The sequence below is a fragment of the Mustela lutreola genome, chromosome 1 (genome assembly GCF_030435805.1).
Source record: "Mustela lutreola isolate mMusLut2 chromosome 1, mMusLut2.pri, whole genome shotgun sequence".
NCBI classification, from domain to species: domain Eukaryota; kingdom Metazoa; phylum Chordata; class Mammalia; order Carnivora; family Mustelidae; genus Mustela; species Mustela lutreola.
In genome coordinates this window covers 256,159,184-256,180,854 of record NC_081290.1, presented here as the reverse complement: position 1 = coordinate 256,180,854, position 21,671 = coordinate 256,159,184, and the positions used below count along the sequence as shown (strand labels likewise).

Here is a 21,671-nt window from a genome sequence, read left to right as displayed (position 1 = left end):
GCCTTGTGGAGATATAATGGAAAGTAAGAAAAACATGTCCAGGGGCGCCTGGGTGGCTCAGTGGTTCAGGCCTCTGCCTTCAGCCCAGGTCATGGTCTCAGGGTCCTGGGATCAAGCCCCGCATCGGGCTCTCTGCACAGCAGGGAGCCTGCTTCCCTTCCTCTCTCTCTCTGCCTGCCTCTCTGCCTCCTTGTGATCTCTGTCTGTCAAATAAATAAAAATAAAATCTTCTTCAAAAAAAAAAAAAAAAAAAAAGAAAAACATATCCATGACTTCATGGGGGACAGTCCACTAGGAGAAATGTCCACTGAACAAACAATCTCATAAAAAGTTATATTTATAAATTATTAATGCTATGAAAGAAAAGTATATGACTCAATGAATGTGTAATGGGAGACCTGGAGGCTTACAAAAAATTCCCTGAGAAAGTGAAACCTGACTCAAGACCTGAGGATGGTGATGAGGAGAGTTCCAGAGTGCAAAGGAAACAGGACTTTCTCAATTCCAGACATGTTGGTTTCACCTTTCCTGAACTTTCATTTCCACCTTTGCTGTCTCTTGGAATTTTTCTCCTGAATTTGACTGTATCTAGCAACCAAGTCCAACCCATCCTATCCCTGTATGTTACAACACCTAATATTTATTGAGTTCATACTACTTGGAAGATATCATTCTAAGCAATTTATGTACGTGAACTCATCTACTCCTCACAGTCACCATGAAGCAGGACACATTTCCATACTTTACAGATGAAGAATCTGAGGCACAGTCATGATAAGATACATGCCCCAAATTACACAGCTACTGGTACTAGTTCTTGAATGTCCATTATCTTTCTCATAACTTCTTACTCTTATAGAAACCCCCAGGCACCAAACTAAACTGGCACCAGTACTAAGCAAAGAATACCAAGTCTCCTATATCCAGCAACCATCTTCAACTAGGAAGGGTCATGCAATTGACAAAGGTGGCCTACATTAAAATATCTCCAGGAACAAAAATAATTTTTTAGAATAATAAATATTCTAACAAAAAGCTATTCACCCAGATTATGAAATAATGAAAACTGGGATAGTAGAAAGGGTTATAATTTATTTCATTCTCTCTGTACCACCCAAAGAAGAGGAAGATAAAAAATTTTTTATTTTTCTTTCATTCCAAATTTATAAATTTTTCTCATGTATTTGCAAAATTGAATTAATATATAGTAAACTGGCTATGGTGTAGAAGAAATTCCCAAAATTATTTTCTTTTGGTAAGCAACTTTTAAATGATAAAAAAAGAAATAACTATTAAATGACCAAGGCCTCACTGAAAACTACATATAGATATTTTCTTAAAAATTCTTGTTATGATCAAAAGTTTCATTTGTAAATTCACCATTGAAGGTGATATGAAAAACAGTAATTAAGCGGGTGATTGATACAAGTGAGTGTATGACTCATAGTTTGCAAAGGAAAATAATTTTGGGGAAAAGGCTCAGGAAGAAAAGAAGCAAATAATGGGTTCTGGAAGAAATCAAGACCTTTCCTGTCCAAGAACTGTCACCAGTTTTTATTACTTGAAGATTAAGGGAATAGTGAATAAAGCTGTCTGCCAGACAGGAAAGGTAAGAAATAACACTGTCTCTAAATGTGCCTCACATGAAAGTTTTCAGAAATAACATTCATAAAATTAAACTTTCTATAAAAAGTTACTAGAAAACCCAACTCAAATCACACCAATGGAAATGTCAAAATAAACCAATATTACATTTGTCAGGAACTTGAACAAAATGAAACTTCAGGATAGGTCAAGTTATAGAATCATCTAATTTTATTCCACTGGGTTTTAGAACAAGGCAGATCCAATACTGATTTATAGGACATTTTGTAGGGTTGGTTTGTTTTTGTTTAGCTCTTTTTCTACTTCAAGGTTAGTGTAAAATAATATTTAGTTTTGCTACTAGGATTCAGCAAATTTGTATGAGCTTTAGTTTCTGGCTCCAGAAGTCAAGTTCAAGCCACTGAATTCAGCTCCACTTTTTTACTAATTGAACCTCCCCTCTCATATATATCTCAATTACATCATATATATATTTACATGTACTATTTTTTTAACACTCACATTTATGTATGGGTATTAAGTGCTATCAATGTATTATTAATCTTCACAGACAATGAACAGAATTTCATTTTAAGTCATATCCAACAAGAAGTTTTATCCAATTTTGTATTTTATTTACATTTTTGTGTATATTTTAGAGTCCCTACTATATGACTGCATTGAGCTGTTTATGTGTATAAAACACATAGATGGTTTATACATATAGATGTTTTATACACATAACCTAATTTAAGAATACTGGGGTTACCTTGTTATAGATATACTGTCTACAGATAAGGTAAAAGAATTTTTTTGTGATGAAGCAACCTAAGTCATATCATAATGGCTTTCATATGAGCAACATCCAGCCGTTTCAGCATATTTTACGCATGTAGCTTAGAACTTAGTTCATGAAAACTGTCTGAACCAACATAAGGAATTCTCAAGAAAAAATTAAAAGCTGTATGTGTGTATGTATGCATATGCATGTGTGTTAGATGACCGATTAAAACCTAGGCAGTCCAATTATAAAATCTTTGCTCTTAACTCCTAAGCCACTGTATCCTGGAAAAGAAGTAAGGTGTGACTTTTAGAATGAAAGTAACTGATCTAGGTAATAACAGTACTTCTAAAATAAGGAAGTGTATTTCTGAACTCAGTACACTAACTATCAGTATTAAGTTATAAAAACACATTTGATGAATATTTACTATGATAATGATTTTTTTTCCTTTTGTAAATGTGCTTAATTACCAGAAAGTTTCTAGCTTTGTCTTTTTGGATATTATTTCACCTAACATTTCTTTATCTCCTTTCAGAGTTTAAAGCATTTCTGTATCTAAAACTTTATATAATCCCACCAGCAACACTATAAATAAGGCAAGTATGATGGTTAATTGGATATGTCAACTTTGCTGGGCCCCAGTGCCCAGATATTCCATCAAATATTACTGTAGATGTTTCTGTGAAGTTTTGTTTTTTTTTTTAAGATGAGATTAAAATTTGAATTACATACTGACTAAAGCAGATTACCCTCCATAATGTAGGTGGGCCCCATCCACTTAATGAAAAGCCTTAACAGAAAAAAGACTGACTTCCTTGGAACAAGAAAGAACTCTGCCAGCAGACTGCTTTTGGCTCCAAACTTCACTTCTTACCTGGTCTCCAACCTGCCAGCCTACTGTGCACATTTTGGATTTACCAACTCTCTTTGAGATTCAATTCCTCAAAATCAATCGTTCAATCTCTGCTCCTCCACATAGGTGTGTGTGTGTGTGTGTGTACACACATACGTATATAAACACACACACACACACACATATCCTGTTGGTTCTGTTTCTCTGGAGAACTCTGAATCAAATAGCAAAGTAGCTGAAAAGTCTAACAACAAGAGCAGGAATTCAGACCCTTACTTTTGTCTCATTCCTGAAAAGATACCAAAATTATTAAAAATCTATGCTAGAACTCAGTTTTCATATCCAAACCACTCAACCCATGTCATGTTCTTTTAAAACTACTATTTGACAAAACTAATCAATTCTGGAAAACATTACGGCAGATCCTCAAAAAGCTAAGTAAGCTAGTTACCTTATGACCCAGCAATTTCACTCCTAGGTATATGCCCAAGAAAAGTTAAAACATATGTCCACACAAAAATGTGTGTATGAATGTTCATTACAGCATTACTCACAGTAGCCAAAAAGCAGAACACAAATGCCATCAGATGAAAAGGATGAGGCATATCCATAAACACAATGGTTCAGGGAAGAAAAGAAATGAAGTACACATGCTACAAATTAGATGAACCTTGAAAACATGCTAAATAATACAAAGTGAATGCAAAAAGCCACATACAATATGAATCCATTTATAGGAAATGTCCAGATTAGGCAACTCCATACAGACAAAAAAAAAGATTAATAGTTATCAGGGGCAAGGGAAAGGGGTCAATGCATAGTGAATACTAATGGATATAGGATTCCCTACTGGAGTGATGAAATGCTCTTGAATTAGATGGTGATGACTATACAACCTCATGAAAAGACTAAAAACCACTTAACTGTACACTTTAAAATTCTAAGTACTAACAAAAGTGAATATCTCAATTTTTAAAATGTTAAAAAAATAACACTAATCAACTTACCTGGCCTTTTTGCGGTGCCAAACAATGAACAACTTCATCCACCATTACTGGAATATGTAATTTAGCTATAGCTTCGAAATCTCTATCTTGAGATCTGTGTTTCTCCTGAGTTCCAGTTTGATCTGTTTGTTCCTGGGCTTCATAGTCATTATTTCTTTGTGCTGTATCATGTATTTTTTTTGGCCAGACACCTAAATTAAATATGCCAGATTCCAACCAGCATGAAAGAAATTCTTTATAGATTCTACAAAAATATGGGTATCGAAGCATTCTGTAGGTCAACAAATCTAGAAAAAAAAAATTAAAAATATCATGATTGTTGGATTTTTAAAATACATAGCTTTATATAACTTTTTAATATGGCCTGAAAAGCTCTAAGATCATCAACGTTTTAATGACCAGGGAGGCAAAAATTGATTATTAAGTCATCATTTTTCTTAAATATACTTTTCTTAAATATACTTTCCTAACTTTAAAGAATGGATTCAGTGCATTAGAACTACTCATTTGAAAAAGCTGTCTGGAGGGGGCTAGGGGATGGGATAACACAGTGATGGTCACTAAGGAGGGCAGGTGATGTAATGAGCAGTGGGTGTTATATACAACTGATGAATCCATGAACTCTACCTCTGAAACTAATAATACACATATGTTAATTAATTGAATTTAAGTTCAAAAAAACTGTCTGGATGATTGAAGGGATTATGAATATCCTATTTCAGGTTCAGGTGGTCTTTTATTTTAAACTCATTTATTTGTTTTTCTCATAATGTTAAAGCTTCATCTTCATTTTAACTTTGTTTTAAAAATTGTCCCTGGAAAAAGATATGCAAGTTTATCCAAAAAGAAATGAAGGTAAAAATCAGTTTGTAAAAATCTTGCTGACTTGTCTTAAATATTCTCTAACGGGATTATTTCACCATGGCCTCTATCAGAGAAGCTTGTTCCAATTTCAATTATGACTTTGTAAATGCTCAACTGAGCATACTTTGGCATGCTTTGTGTGTTCCCTGCCCACCACAAAACAAGCAAATAAATAATTAATACATTCCTTAACTTTCTCACTTGTGTTCCTTTTGATTCTGCAATCTGCAACTCTTACAAATTCAAAGGAAAAAGTATTTATGAAATACATTAACAGAAAACCTTTTGGAAACACTATTCTTTTTATACATTGGGTTGTAAGCAACGTTTTTAATACTACTACAGCAAATACCAAGTTAACATTCTTCTTCCTTCCTTACAGATTATTATTAGTTATTTAAGAATAAGACCCATATCTTAATACCCACAAAAGCAGATGCACACTAGGTGATTCATAAGTGTTTTCTGGAAAAAAAAAAATGGATGGATGGGTAAACTCTAGATTCTACAGAATTAATATTTTTATCAAAACTTACTTTAGGAAATTTCACCTGCCTGACCGACTATACCAAAAACCACATTCAAGAAACATAAATACTTCCCCCACCAAAAAAAAAAAGAAACATAAATATCCTACTTAAATATACCTTCCCCTCCTTTTGCAATAGAAATGAAAAATAAGGTTGGAAAGTTGATCACATGTAATGACTATAAAAATACACTTATATTATATAAATACAATACCGCAAAATGTTACCTTAAGGAAATGCCAACTTTACCTACAACATAATCCACAGAATGATGTGGCAAATGTGACACGGGAAAAATATAGGGGAAAAAAAGGAATGCATATAGGTGTTTGAAGTAATATTTTGGATGTTCACTGGTGACGAATTAGCCAAATTATTAATTATGCCTCGTGTTTCTCAGAAAGCTTATACAAAGTAAATCCAACTACCCTCTAACCTAGTGTTTCTAACATTTTTCAAAATAAAAACTGACATTTTCTAGGCACTTACTAAATACTACTAAACTCATTCGATCCTTACCACAACTTTTAGAGGCAAATAGTATTACTATTTCTATTTTACACATGAGGAAAACAAAGAAGTAATTTGCCAAAAGATCATATATCTAGAAAGCCATCAGCCTAGAACTGTAACTCCAGCATTCTGTCCCCAGAGCCTGAAATCTTATCTGAGTCTCTATGCTACAAACATAGACCACTGGCTCTATTGTACCCATGTAATTGAATGGTAGTTTAATTACATTGACTATATATTTGTACTATCTCATGAATTAGATTATTTTTTCTGTAAAGAGCCAATATCCTATTGCTTGGTCCTACTCCATTTGGAAATACAGTATAACAGGGGACATGCAGTGTATAGTCCTAACTAGTGGAATCTGGAATATTTAAGCAATGTACACTATATGTCTAGATATAAATATGTGAATCAATTCCAATACAGGAATCAAAACCACATAGGAAAAAGCAAGTAGGACAAATTGGGGGAGGGGTGTTTCATTTAATTGAATTCTTTTGCATTCAATTTCTATGTATTTACTCAACTGTGTTCCATTACAAAGCCTAAAGATTTTACTATGCACTAACTGGCTACTAACATGGGTCAACATGGAGAAAGGACTTCAATAAATTTTCCTCTTTGGCTGTTTCCTGAATACCTCCCTAAGAATGGAAAGAAGCAAGCTCTAAATTAGGGAGTTCCATCTCTTTAGGTAGTCCTGTCTCCTACCAGATAACTGAGAGCACTCCTGCAGTCAGCTCTGAACCAAGCACCCTTGATGATTTAGGACCGTTTAAGCTTCCTCTGGTCACAGGAAGGAAGCGGGGAGTCGGGAAACCGGACCGCTAGAGCCAACTGGGCGGTTTCCCTAGGTAAATCCTTTAACTTTGCCAGCAAGGTTCAGTTTACGCCCGTGGAATCGAGGGAACTGGCCAGGTTACCCTTTTCATTGTGGGACCAGGAAGGTGAGTGAGTGATACCTTTCAAAGTTACTTGCTCAACGGTGCTACCAATTACCACCATTGCACTCACTTAGCCTTCCCTCCGGCGAAAACCATTTGAAAATTTAATTCCTAAGGCCAAAAACCCAGCCTGGAGGCTGGGAGTCGAAGGCATAGAAAGTGAAAGAGGTTCTAAAGTTAAGGAAGAATGCTTCCTTTTGCCTAAGAATTATACTCGGAGGAGGGAAAACTGTTCACAAACTTCGGAGCTCAGGACGAATGAGTGCTCAGGAGAGGAAGCGGGAGCGGGGGCGTGTTTTCTTTGTCCCGAGCGAATCCGGCGACCTCGGAAGTTCCCCCAAAGGCATGGGGTGGGCTCCCAAGGAGCTCCCGGGACTCGACCACCTTCTCCTCACCTGAGGCACGAAGAATTCGCAGTTGGTTTCAGCGACGACCACTACGGTGCCAGAGAACATGAATTTGCCGCACGTCTAGGTCCCAACCTTGGGGGAAACTTGCAAGGACGGACGTATCCGGCCCGCGTCCGCCCCAGCAACAGAAAACCGTCCGCCTTTCGTTCCGCTGTTTGCAGGACCCAGCTAACAAAGAGGCGCTGGGGTTTTTAAACAGTGTTCCTGGAGGGGGGCAGGAATAAGAACCTACCACTGCCAGGTTTAAATTTACTTTTACATTTTTTTTTCTTCTTTAATGTCTGAGGCAAGTTTAGATCTAACTTTCCATTTTATCATTTCCACTTTATTTGGTTTATTACGAACTTGTGTTAATTTCCGTCTTCTATTATAACACAGCATTAGTTATACTCCACTTTCGAACAAAAGGTGGGAATTTCTGTCTCCTTTAGCACTTACTGTTTTTAAGATTTGGGTTCTTTTTCCTTCATTTCATTCCAAAATACATCAGTCTCATACTTTCTGCTATACTCCTCTTTTGCCAAACTAAACAGAAGCCAGTTGGCACCGTGATGGCATTGACTGTAACATTAAAGTTTCTTTGCTTTACCTATACAATTCTTTAAGAATATGGTCTTCGTCATATGAACTTAAAGTTAAATGTAAAATAAGTGCTTAGATTAAGTGTGGAAACACCTGTTAGCAAGCCATACAACATGTGAGTATCAAAAAAAAATGATACCTAAAACACTTCTTATTCACCAGTAATCAATGCAATTTTACAAGAAATTCGTTTATTAAAATGCCTATTTTCAGAATAGATTAATAAAGCATCTGAATATCACTTAATTTATAAAGTATTTCTGAGACAAACACCTTAATTCTGAATTGGCTGGTTTGTACAGTTAATAATAAATAATTTACTTTAAAGATTTTCTGAAAACTTTAGTTTTCTTCTTCAGTGAAATAAATTGTGCCTACATCTCATGGACTGTTTTGATAATTAAATTATAAATTTATAACTTTATAAACTTTATAAATTAAATAAACTTTATAAATTTATAAATTAAACTTTATAAAGTTAACAAAATGCCTGGGACACCAATGGTAAAGTACTATAGAGTAAATGCATATTTGAAATAAAATAAAAAGGCTTCTCAGTTTTATTACCAAACTCAGCACCACACAAATAACTATTGCATTAGCTAAGATATATGTCATATAGCCAGCAGTTAGTATCTTTATTGATGCTCTATCCAGAGTTCAGAAACAATCATATCACATGCATCATATACAATACACAGTGCTTCAGATCTTCTTCAGGAGGAAATAGATGTCGACATTATGGAGGTTTTCATACATTTTCTCACTTGTAATACTCTGAAATGCGTTGTGCCATCCTATTATGGTAATAAGCTCCATATAAGAGTATAAATATAGCCCAAGAGGGCAGGGATTTTTACTTATGCTATTATGTCCCTAAAGTCTACAATCAGTAATTGCTGATGGATACAATAATGTTAGTATAAAGAACAATGACATACAGTTCATACTATTAAAAATATCTTGATGAATAAAGATGGCTTAGCAAACGTATTTCCCTTTTTTTTTCTGGTATTTTTTTCTTATTAAAGTGTACATTTTGAAATGATATCTACAATCTAAGGCAAAAAACTACTGCATCCAGTAATGAACTAGGCCAATAAATTTAAATAAATTTATTCTGTAAAGTCCTCATTAGAAATGTAAAAAGAACCAAACGCCAAATAGCTTCATAGTCAGCAATAAAGGGAGTAGGCCTGGGAGTCCTGAGAAATTAAGACGGGGGCCTCAAAACAAAAGCCCTGGACGTTCAGTTAATTGAGGCGAAATGACCCTAGTTTGATGCAGTGGAAGTGGCTAAAAGGAACAGGTCCCTCACCTTCCAGAGCATAGGACCCGTGCCTTGGACACTTCACTACTCAATAAAGAAAAGGAGAATATAAAAATATAAACATTCAGAACCCATTAACCCACAGCCAACAGGCTCCACCTCTCCCGCAAGCAGACGGCACAAGCCAACCCCTGCCCACTCCCGTCTCACTCACACCCTGAACCCTGGGAGCGGGCCTTGTGCCCGCGGGTCTGGAGGTGGCCTGAAGATCCCAGGTGGCTACCTCCCACCTGCAGCTGCGGTCTAGCTCCGCCCACCTCGGCCAACGCCTCCGGAAACAGCCGTGCGCGTTGCCTTGGTGACGCGCCACAAGGCCGCTTCCACTGAGCTGCGCGGCTGAGACTCCTGGCGCCAAGCAGTAGCGCACCACGGCAACGTCCGACGTGATGGCGTCACGAAATCGGTAGCCAATGAAAGGAAGAGCTGAAAAAGCTGGCTTGGGTTTGAATCTTGTGGCTGAGTTTGAATCGTGGAGTGGCGGACATCGTAGGGAAGTGTTGCGGCAATCTTTGCTGGAGCGGAGGTGAGTGAGAAGCACGCGAAGAGAAACCTCTCTTTTCGTAACGCTTCTTTTGATGACCCATCTCGCTGGAAGCGGAAGGCTACTCCGCCTGAGGAGTAGAAGACGGCCTGCGCTTGTTGACAAACGCGGAAGGGTGGAGGGTTGGGGGGTGGGGGGGGTGACGGTAGTTAGGGTCCCTGGGGAGAAAGTGAAAGGACGAAGGAACTGGAGAACCTGCTGGAGCATAGCTCTGCCTCATCAGGCGCCCTTGACGGCTCATCAGGAAGGACAGAAATCTCCTGCCTTAAATTCTGAGAAAGTCGGAAGTTTTAAAAGGCATCCTGGCCCCTTTCCCGGCCTGGCAGAGCACTTTAACTGCCCTGCGCTTGCAACGTAAAGTTCACTCCGCACTTCTGATTCAGAGTGTTTTGTTTCACATACAGATGTAAATGTAACTCAAGGCTTAACTATCAAAAAGGAGTTGGGGTCCAACTTAAAAACTTTTTGTCCCGCAAGGTTCTGCTGTGAGCCTGGCAAAGATCCGTCGGGAACCTCCTCTGAGCCCCAGATGTAGAATCAAGACAAGACTTGCCAGCACTGCCTAGCGGGATTGCCAAGACTCAAGGTATCGAAGCGATACTGCTTGGCAAAGTGCTTTGCAAATGGAAGGGACTCTTGAACACGGAGAATAAGTCCTTCTACTGTCTTTTCTTAGGTTCTGCCAAGACTCTTTCAGGAGCTCTTTAGGCACTCAGTTAACAGAGAGATCAAGGCCAATTGCTGTTTACGAAAAGAGGCTATTTGACCAGAATTGAATAATTTTGTTATATAATACATAGTTGAGGTTATTCACTATTAATTATCGAGTAGAATGTATTAAGCATTCTACAAGTTTTAGTTGGTAGTTGTTATTCCACTACCTTCAGGCTTCTCGCCTTTGATTCTGGAAAGTATTTGTGAACTTTGATACTAGGGAATATAAGAACCATAGTCTAGATACTCCTTGTTACTAAGTTTCTATTACCTTGAAAGAATTGTCTGTTTCAGTAAACAAAGATTATCTTGCCTTTAACAGCAGTAAATTAATCTCTTCTGTTACTGAACAAGTATTTGAAAAACATAAAATTTTCACTTTAAAAGTGGGTCTTGTAAAAAAAAAAGAAAAAGAAAAGTGGGTCTTGTTAAAGTGTATTGATACCCTGAATCGATTAAGGTACACAACAAAATCACTTTTATGCTGTCAACTCTGTGAAATCTAGAAGGAAAAAATAGCCCAGATGTTAGTGTCACTCTTCACTCCATTTGAAAATTCTTTCTTCCCTGATGTTCTTAATGTAGTAAAAGCACTGGCTCTAACACTGAATTTAATTCCAAAGAGAGGTGTTAAGTTGTATAGAGACTATAAATGATAGTACGCGGAGGATAGTTCCTGTTCCTAAAAAGTGTTTGTTGAACCTCAATCTAATTCAGATTTAAGTATGAATTTAAGAAATTCATACTTAGAACTGTATAACTCCACATTCAAAATAATTTGTGCAGCATTTCTGTTCCTTTGAAAATATTCTGTTCTTATCCCAGTAGAGAGAGCATTGCTGTTGGGCTTTGGATTTAGACCTGAGTCTACATTCTGGCTTCTCACTTACTAGCTGTGTCGTCTTATTTATCCTTAACTAAGTTTGTGTTTTTGTAAAGTGGAGACTCTTATAAAATATGCCTTATATGGTTGTTTTAAGGATTGAATGAGATGATGAGTGTTAAATGTTTACCATAATGTTTGGCATAGAGAGCATGCTCAAATGATAATCATTGTTGTTCATTAGTAGTAGTTATCACCTTACTGACCTAATTTAAGACTTCTCAATATTGTATATGCTGAGAATAGATAACTGTTTGATATCCCACAAGCAGAGAGAAATCATACTTTCAGTTTTATTTCAACATTCATTCAAGAGCTCCTCTGCTGGGCCCTGAGGTTTCTATCAAAAATAGGCAAATATGTATTTTTAACTTCTGTGAGAAAATTTCTGGAGACTAATATTTACAACTGAAAGAGTAGTCATTTAAATACTTCCGATTTACATCCAGTTAGTCTAAGTTCAAATCCCATGTCTTATGCTTTCAATAGTGTGACGTTAACCAACCAATTTAATCTAATTACAGTTATTCCTCTGTTAAATAGAAATGATTATAAATACCTGTATCATAGGATTGTTATGGGGATTAAATAAATATGTAAATTGCTTAGCAATTTCTATATCTTTACTAAGCATGCAATAGAAAGTACTCCATAAATACATGTTAAATGAAAGATTTAGCTTACGGTAAATTTTAATAGTTTTTGTTTTGTTTTGTTTAGTTTTTGAAGTGAAAATAATTAGTCTTGTTTAAAATCCAAATGATACAAAAAGATATATAGTAGAAAATAAGCCTACCTGTCACGCATACTTCCATATTTCCCACACCGTGGAACAACTGATTCTATCAATTTCCTGTGTTCTTTTCCTAAAAGAGCTCATACATATACAAATATGTATGTCTTTTAAAAATTCAAAGGATTGTATGCCAAGTCTTCTATTTGGCACTTACTTTGCACATTTATCTTGAAAATCTGCATTAGTTCATTCATTCATTTATTAAACAGATATGTACTGAGTCCTAAATATTGAACAAGCCCTGTTCAAGGTTCTGGGGTACAGATATAGTCCATATTCTCATAGTGTTTATATTCTGGAGAGGAAACAAACAATAAATATGTAACCAAGTGATACATATTTTCCAGTTAGTTTAGATGCTAAGAAGAAAAATAAAACTGGTAAAGGATGAAAGAGGAAAGAGCAGGGTGACACTATTTGGAATGGAATCTTTGGGGAAATCATGTGTGAAGTGATATTTGATCAAGGACATGAATAACGAACTGAGATTAAGATTTTCAAATATCTGAAAGTAGTGTCTTCAAGGTAGACTCTTCAAAGAAGAGAAAGTGCAAGGCCATGAGGTTAGAACAACATGGAATGTTTTAGGAACACTAAGAAGGACAGTGTGACTGAAGCAGAATAATTATGAGGGAGGATACCATTTGAAGGAGGAGATATTGGAGAAGTTGATGGGGCCAGTTTTAGAACCTATTGGACATCCTATGGAGTTTGCATTTTATTCTTATGCTGAGAACTCATTGAAGAGTTTGGAGCTGGGGAATGACATGAGATATGTAACATGATCTGATTGCTCTAGAAGAAGGCATCAGTACATGCAATCAATGAATTAAATAAAATTTATTATTTTACTTGCTTATAATTAGGAGTGAATCTTTAACTTTAATTAACTTATATTTTATCTTGGGTGAACAGTAGCTGCTTATAAGTTTAGAATTTGTCTCTTCAACCTGGTTTATATTATCTTGCCATTATTAAAGAGAATTAGGTTTTAACACTTCTTCATTAAATATAGCAGAGGAATGAGTTTTTCTGTGTGAGTATCCCAGAAAATTAAATATTACCCTTACTCTAAGTAACAAGGTTTTTTAACCACCCTCAGTGATTATTATAAAACAAGATCTTCCATTTTCCTAATTTTGTAAACCAGAAACCAGGCACATTATTTAACATTTTTTTGATGCCTCAGTATCCTCATTGTCCCTGCCAATTACTGCTAGTCATTGTACTCTACTAAGATACGTTGATTCTTTCAGAGAAGTATATTGTATGTTTTCCTCTACTCTAAATGGGTGAATTGCTTTCTTGGATTCTGTGTCTGCTTTTTATAATTTATTAATTTATCTATTAATCAAGTATTTGAGAATTTTCTATATACCAGACTCACTATGAGAGATTAAGGATGTAACAGTAAAAACATATAGCTCCATTAGCTGTTATTTCTTGTCACTTTCTTATACCCTTTTTCAATCACATGTAATAATCATAAAATATTAGAGCTAGAAACAGACCTTAAATAACAGAGTCCAATCCTATCACTTTATAGATTAGCAACTCAAGCCCCTTCAGTAGCTCCTTCATTATTCTCTTTTATGTTTTACTTTCTCTATAGACTAGACAAATACCTTTCTATTATAATGAACAATGGTGTAGGAAGTGTTCCATCTTTAATGTTTTAGTCCCACCAACGAAATCCTACCAGCTTACTATTAAAGAAATACAATTAGGAATAGATATGACAAAATTGGTCAGAGGCTGTGATACTATCTTCTGAACAGTCATCTGAACAGAATTTTTTTTAAAGATTTTAGTAATTTAGTTGACAGAGAAAGAGACACAGCAAAAAGAGAAAACAAAAGCACGGGGAGTGGGAAAGAATGAAGCAGACTTTCCACTAATCAGGGAGCGAGACGTGGGGCTTGACCCCAGAACCCTGGGATCATGACCTGAGCTGAAGACAGATGCCAAATGACTGAGCTACCCAGGCACCCCCAGAATTTTTTTTTTAATTTTATTTTTAACTAATCTCTACACCCATTGTTGTGCTCAAAGTTACAACCCTGAGATCAAAAGTCATATGCTCTACCCACTAAGCCAACCAGGTGCTCCTGAAAGGAATTTTTGAATCAACACATTATTACACAGGTAACAATATTTAGGCTTTTCTTTTGCTCCTTCCTAGTAAACAGGGTCAAAGAATTTATTTTCTGGGGCGCCTGGGTGGCTCAGTTATTTGGAGTCTGTCTTTAGCTCACGTCATGATCTCAGCATACTGGGATTGAGCCCCCATCAGATTCCCTGCTCAAATGGGGCACATGCTTCTCACTTTAGCTGCTCCCCGCCAACTCCTGCTTGTGTTTCCTCTCTCGCTGTGTCTCTGTCAAATAAATAAATAGAATCTTTAAAAAAGAAGAAGAAGAATTTACCTCCTGTGTGCCTTATTCAGCATCAGATAGATGTCCACTCTTTCACTTGTCCATGTTAGGAAAGAAAACTGGCATTATGTATTGATGTAGGGAAAACTTCATTAATCCCTGAAGACATTAGTATATTTGAAGATAGACTAATTTTTCACAGTTTGGTGATCCTGTTGACCTTAGGTATTTTTATTAAGAAAATTATTTTCAGGCATTTGTTTTGAAAAAGTCCAGATATGTGTGGTACTTTAAAAATTAAGATGGATGTCTTTCTTAAAATTTGTAACAAGTTGTAAAACAAAGTTGTATTTGAGATTATACTACTTAAATTCCTTTATATCATTGTCAGTATTTCTCCTTGAAGTATTCCTTGAGTGAGACCTATTGCCTTCTAAAATACCTTCAGCAATTCCCAATAAACTTCAAAATAAAACCTAAACTTGATGGCCTTGTATTCATGATCTTTCAAATCTGGCCTCACTCTTATCTAATTATATCTTCTCAATGCAACTTCTCCTTTCCCTTTTATTCTGTCCAGCTGCATTAGGATGCAGCAAAGCTTGGGACACCTGGATGACTCTGTGAGTAGAGGTTGCAATTCTTGATCTCAGGGTCATGAGTTCAAGCCCTAAATTGAGTGTAGAGATTACTTTAAAAAGAAAAATGTTTTAAAGAAGACTGAGCTAAATTGAGCATCTCTTTAGATGCTGTAGATAAAATTGCAATTAGCTAAAACTAAACAGCTAAAAGAAATGAGGTTTAAGCAAATTGACCATGCAGCCTGTTATGTCCTCTGCACAAGCTGTTTCTTACCACAGGCCTTTGGACTTGCTGCCTAAAATACTCTTGTTGCAGAGAGTTTTTCAGTTTCTGTAGAAAGTCACTCAGCTAGACAAGCTTTTCTCAACTGCCCCATCTAAAATAGGAACCCCCATGTATACTCTTGCCCTCTATTCTGGGATCCAGAAAAATTCTTACCTCATAGAAGGCACTCAATAAATATTTATTGGATATATAACTGATTTCCCACCCTGAAATGCTTTTTTATCATAGTTAATAATAACCATCCTTCAGCTCTCAACTCCTGTCACTTCCTCTAAGTTCCCCGCCATGATAGTCTTATGTAAGACTATTAGCCTTTACCTTACCAGCTCCTGTCACAGTTACACCTTTACATAATTGTGTCATTATTTTATTAATACCTCTTTGCCTCACTACATTGTATATAATAATAATAATCGTGGCAAACACTAAGTGCATATTGTGTGCCAAGCAGCGTTCTAAGTTCCCACCACAGCTCTGTGAGGTAGGTATTATTATTAGTCCCACTTTACAGATGATGAAATTGAGCCAAAAGGAGGTTAAGTAACTTTCTAACACAGTAAGTACTAGAACTGGGATTTTAACCTAAGGTAGCTGGCTCTAACATCTAATAGTTTGCATATTGAATCAATTACTTAATTAACAAGAGATCCCATCTAATCTTTAGATTCTAAGGTCTATTTCAAAATAATCACCTGAAGTCCTCTTATACTTGTTTATCTATTTCATTTGTGTGTATTTTATCTATCATTGGGGTGTGAAAAGTCTATCATTTGAGGTCAAAGCATTGCTCAATATTCCTAAGAGCTTTTAGTCGTGTGTTTGGAGATCAGTTTTTGGTATAACAAGGAATATGGGATGCTACCAACCTATAATAGAGGTCATAAATGCTAAACATCTTCTAATACATGTAACAGTTCCAAACAAAGAAGAATTATCCTACCTAAAGTGCCATCATGAGCCCGTTGGGAAACACTGAAAAGATGAATCAGCGTCTTTGGCAAGAAGAAACAGGAATGGAGGTAGATAGGGAAGAGGGTAGATAGGCATTCATTGAATGCCTTGATACACTTAATACTTTTTTTCGCTTTTAGCCTTCACAGTGCTTTGAGGTTTCTTTTATACAAATAAGAAACTGGGATTCAGTGAGGTTAAGGAAGTCGTCTAAGGTCATAGAAGGGAGGTATAGGTGCTTTGTGAAACATAGAAGCTCAAGAATGAAGAAGAGCAGAGTAGTAATTCATCTGGTACTTGACTGTTAGAGTCCAAGTAACCATCCTTCCTTCTTCAGTGTTCTATTTTTGGAGGACAGAGTCTAAAAAAGGAGTGCCATGTCCAGTGTCTCCTGCTTTTAGATTACTTTGGCTGTATTTGAATTCTTTCCAAAAGTGTATGGTTTTATGACATATTTTAGCTTCATTATTGTTGTTATTTATCCCATTTAAAAAAAACAAAATGGGGGCACCTGGGTGGCTCAGTGATCTCAGGGTCCTGGGATCGAGCCCCAGACTGGGCTCTCTGCTCAGCAGGGAGCCTGCTTCCCCCTCTCTGTCTACCTGCCTCTCTATCTACTTGTGATCTCTCATTCTATGTCAAATAAATAAAATCTTTAAAAAAAATTTTTTTTAAAATTAAAAAACAAAATGTCTTTTTTTAACCTTTCTTCCGCCTCCACCATACCATTCCTTTGCTTACTTTTGCAGTAGTATCTCCTGTATTCAGTCTTCTCTCATTCAGGTTTTTGTACCACCATTCCCCCAAAACTGTTCTTCCCGTTGACTTCTTTGTTACTAAATCCCATGGTTACTTCTTAGTCTGTACTTTACCTGTTAGTAGTATTTAACATAATTGATCAACCTATTCTCCTTGATTTAAAGATTCCCCCAAAATCTTAATGCCATCTGAAGCATTAAGACTCTGAGAACTGACTTTACTTTTTTAACTTGGGTTTCAACTGCCTTGACATTTCCACCTGGACGTCTATTAAAATTCTCAAATTTAAGAAGTCTAGATTTCCAACACTCAGATCAAGAACTTTGGAGTTGTTCTTGAATCCTATCTTTCTCTCATAGTCCATATCTATCAGGAGAATCTATTATCTTTACCTTCAGAGTATTTCCCGAATCTGACTACCACCATGGTCTGAGTTGAAAATATCTCCTATCTGTACTACTTCAGTGTTCTAATTAGTCTCCATTCTTACAGTACGTTATCTACACAGCAATGAGAATGATCAGATTATATCACAAAACAAAACAGAACAAAAAATCACACACAAACACAAGACCCTGGTATATCTCTTCACCTAAAGTATAAGTCAGAAGTCAGACCCTGGGCTTCTACTTTGTTTCAAACACCATAGGTAAACTATATAGTCACAGCAAGGCTACCCAAAAATCTAGCTTTCGCTTTTGTGAGAGTTTCAGCATTATATTAGTTTCGCTTATGGTAATGAACAGCAAAAGATCTTTCAGAATCATCAAGGTAATAAAGAGAGAAACTTGGCTCATGAACTGTTTTCAGTAAAAGTGATCTTGGCTGCAAGTCTCTTGGCAGTAGAAATTGATATACCTAGGCTCATCTCTACATGTATCTCACAAACCCATAGGGTTAAAAATAGTTCCAAGAATGCATTTAGCCCAGGTATGAAGTTGATGAAGATGGCATATACACCATGGTGTATTCAGAGATCCTAATCTACTCTGTAATGATGTAAGTCCAGGGTACATCAATGATACTAGGTTTAAAAATTATGATCTGGGGTGCCTGGGTGGCTCAGTGGGTTAAAGCCTCTGCCTTTGGCTTAGGTCATGATCTCAGGGTCCTGGGATGGAGCCTGGCATCAGGCTCTCTGCTTGGCGGGGAACCTGCTTCCCCTTCTCTCTCTCTGCCTGCCTCTCTGCCTACTTGTGATCTCTGTCTGTCAAATAAATAAATAAAAATCTTATAAAAAATAAAAATAAAAAAATAAAAATAAAAATTATGATCTGATGCTCAGATTTCTTCACATAAAAATAAAAAGTAAAGATAAACAAAGATCAATAGTTTGGAAACCACAACTCTCCAGAAATTAATTGAGAATCTAAAAGTTTTAACTAAGAAAAAAAATTTAAAACCTTTTAGATTTTCTAATTTATTTATTCATCAAATATTTATACAGTCTACCTTGTGCTGGGCACTGTTTTAGGCTCTGGAAAAACTTCAATAAGCAAAACAGATTTTAAAAAATATTCATGTCCTTAAAGAGTATATAGTTTAACTGGAATAGAGAACACAAGAAATAAGAAGTATATATTATTTGAAGATGGTACTTTGGTAAACAATAGAGCAGTATAAGGATAATTAGGGATTAGATTGGCAGCAACATTTGAGCAAGGACTTGAAAGAAGTAAGAGTCACGCAGGTATTGAAGGAAGCACGTTGCAATGGAGAGAGTGGTTGGTAGAAAGAGTGCTTGGTGGGTTAGTTGGAATGGAGAGAGCAAAGATCATAAACCATGAGGTGAAAATGGAGACTGTTTAGAAAACTTCAGCTTGTTATCTGAATAAAATAACCATTGGAAGGTTTTGAACCAAGGAGTGAATTATGTTTGTCTATGTGTATACATTTAAATATATTTCCAGGGCGCCTGTGTGGCTCAGTCGTTAAGCATCAGCCTTTGGCTCAGGTCATGATCCCAGGGTCCTAGGATCGAGTCCTATGTCTGGCTTCCTGCTTGGCAGGAAACCTGCTTCTCCCTCTCCCACTCCCCCTGTTTGTGTTCTCTTTCTCTCTCTCTCTCCCTCTCTCTCTGTCAAATAAATAAAAACCTTAGAAATATATAAATGCATCTATTTATTTATTTCCAGGTAAGTGGAATAGAATTAATAGGAATGGAATAGAATTAGTACCTTTTTTTTTAATGAACACTATATGCCAGTCGTATTATATAAAATAGAACTTATATTAATACTTTACTTTCCTTTTTAATTGCAGAGAAATATTCAGGCATTCATACAAACAGGGGAAGAAAGATAATCAACAATGTCTGTCACTGAGGAAGACCTGTGTCACCATATGAAAGTAGTTGTTCGTGTGCGTCCAGAAAACACAAAAGAAAAGGCAGCTGGATTCCATAAAGTGGTCCATGTTGTAGATAAGCATATCCTAGTTTTTGACCCCAAACAAGAAGAAATTAGTTTTTTCCACGGAAAGAAAACTGCAAATCGAGATATTACAAAAAGACAAAATAAGGATCTCAAGTTTGTATTTGATGCAGTTTTTGATGAAACTTCAACTCAATTGGAAGTTTTTGAACATACTACTAAGCCAATTCTTCGTAGTTTTTTGAATGGATATAATTGCACAGGTAATTGTTTCAGTCAGAGTTTAATTTTTCCATCTGATTTCAGTTTTACATTAGAATGGACATCTACTTTGCCCATTCTAAACATGATCAATTTTAAGGTGCTTATTTGCTAAAAATTATAACGTTAAATAGAATTTCACTGTAAATATAGACTTTCTTTGAAAATTAGGCTTCATATGTAGCATATAATTTGTGAAACATTCTCTTCCACAGTCTTTTTATGATACTGATAGACAGTTATCTTTTCAATTTTCCTATGTTATTAAACCACATGGGTGTTTAAACCAGATTTCTCACAATTTGTATTCACTAATATTCCCTCGCTTACCTATACAGCTATCGATCCCTGGGGAAAAGTTGGACATTTCTGAACACTGCAAGTTTCTTTACAGAATGGTTTTTTTTTTTTTTAATAGTACCTTGGAAAAAAAGCTAAAAGCCCATGTTAATTGAGTATCATATGTTATTTTAGTATATCTTTAGCCCAGAAAGCATCTCTGGTGCTCTGGATAGATCTATAGTAATTTGCCTTTCAAAATGGCCATGTTGATTTCCTAGAAGAAGATCCAAAGGCCAGTTAATTCAATACTTAAAAGGTAGCTAAGACCATAATTTATATCTTATTTTACCACCATTTACAACGTTTTCTTTAAGATGACCCTAAAATTGTAACATGTTTCACTGTCTTTCACTGACTCATTCAGTTTTATTACAGAAGACTTACCCTCTTGGTCAAATAAGAATAGAATGTGGTTTATTGATTAGAATTGCTATGATTCTCATTTTTAAGTTTGTATTCTTTTCCTCATTCATGAAACTCCATACTATTTACAGAGATTTAAATTTTTCTTGACTCCAAATGAAAAAAATCTCCACCAAACTAATACTGAATCTGTTTCCTTCTTGGCTTTATTTTGTATTACTATCTAGCTGTCTTAAGACTTCTTATTGTACTACTAGCTTGTATAAAATGAAAAGAATGAAATATGTCAGTTTAATTGATTCCACTGAAAAGTATTTTAGTAGTTAATATTTGGTTTAACAGAGCGATTTAACTTATAAAAATAGTTTTACCTGTAATAATATGAGAACTTAATGGTTTTATATTGTGTCAAGTATTTGCCATAAGTAATTCAGAGTAGCTTTTTGTTTCGTTTTGTGTTTGAAGAACATATCACTTTTATGTTATACTGGAGAGAATCATGGAAACAAACTAATTTGCCTAAAACACAAATTTCATAAGGAAATTTTATAAATGACTTCTATTGGAATTCATTATTCAGCAAACTTGTAGTTTGTATCTGCTTTGTGCCGGTGATTTGCTAGCTGAAGGATACACAGCTTCAACTTTAGTGGAGCTCACAGTTGGAAATATAGTGTGATACATGTTAGAAGTATATATAGCATATACTGAGGGCTCAAATGAGGGAGTAGATGTTTCTGCCAGTGACAGAGAAGACATGGAAAAGTAACATTTATGCTGAATATTTAGAGCAGGTTTAAGTATTCCAGCTGGATCAAGTAGAGGAAGTCTTCAGTGGAAAGGCAGTGGCATAAGAAAGAAACAGCACATGCAGAGAACCTCACAAATCTAGCATCCCTAGACGACTGCAAGGAACAAATAGGCTGGAGGGAGTGCCTAATAATATTCCAAGGCAAAGAATACAAACTTTCTCATGTAGGACTGTTGAACAATTAAGATTTAACATATTCAGATTTTGTTTTCATAAAAAAAAAAAAAACTAC

The 21,671-nt window shown here is 35.9% G+C and overlaps 2 protein-coding genes across 5 annotated transcripts in view; one reads left to right on the top strand and one right to left on the bottom strand.

The window, feature by feature from the left end:
* The window catches only part of METTL15 (methyltransferase 15, mitochondrial 12S rRNA N4-cytidine), a 229,569-nt gene extending 219,802 nt beyond the window's left edge, over positions 1–9,767 (bottom strand). The window contains exons 1-2 of one of the 4 annotated variants that reach the window (XM_059138610.1): positions 9,662–9,767; positions 4,229–4,515 (exon numbers count right to left, since the gene is read on the bottom strand). In XM_059138610.1, the coding sequence (XP_058994593.1) occupies positions 4,229–4,498 (270 nt within the window). In that variant the 5' untranslated portion in view covers positions 4,499–4,515; positions 9,662–9,767. Of the gene's footprint in view, positions 1–4,228; positions 4,516–7,477; positions 8,455–9,661 lie in introns of those variants that run through there. The other 3 variants (XM_059138611.1, XM_059138614.1, XM_059138609.1) reach the window with 3 other exon arrangements.
* A 31-nt stretch (positions 9,768–9,798) lies between these two features.
* The window catches only part of KIF18A (kinesin family member 18A), an 80,921-nt gene continuing 69,048 nt past the window's right edge, over positions 9,799–21,671 (top strand). Inside the window, exons 1-2 of the mRNA XM_059138608.1 lie at positions 9,799–9,927; positions 19,553–19,925. Of these exons, the coding sequence (XP_058994591.1) occupies positions 19,601–19,925 (325 nt within the window). The 5' untranslated portion in view covers positions 9,799–9,927; positions 19,553–19,600. The remainder of the gene's footprint in view (positions 9,928–19,552; positions 19,926–21,671) is intronic.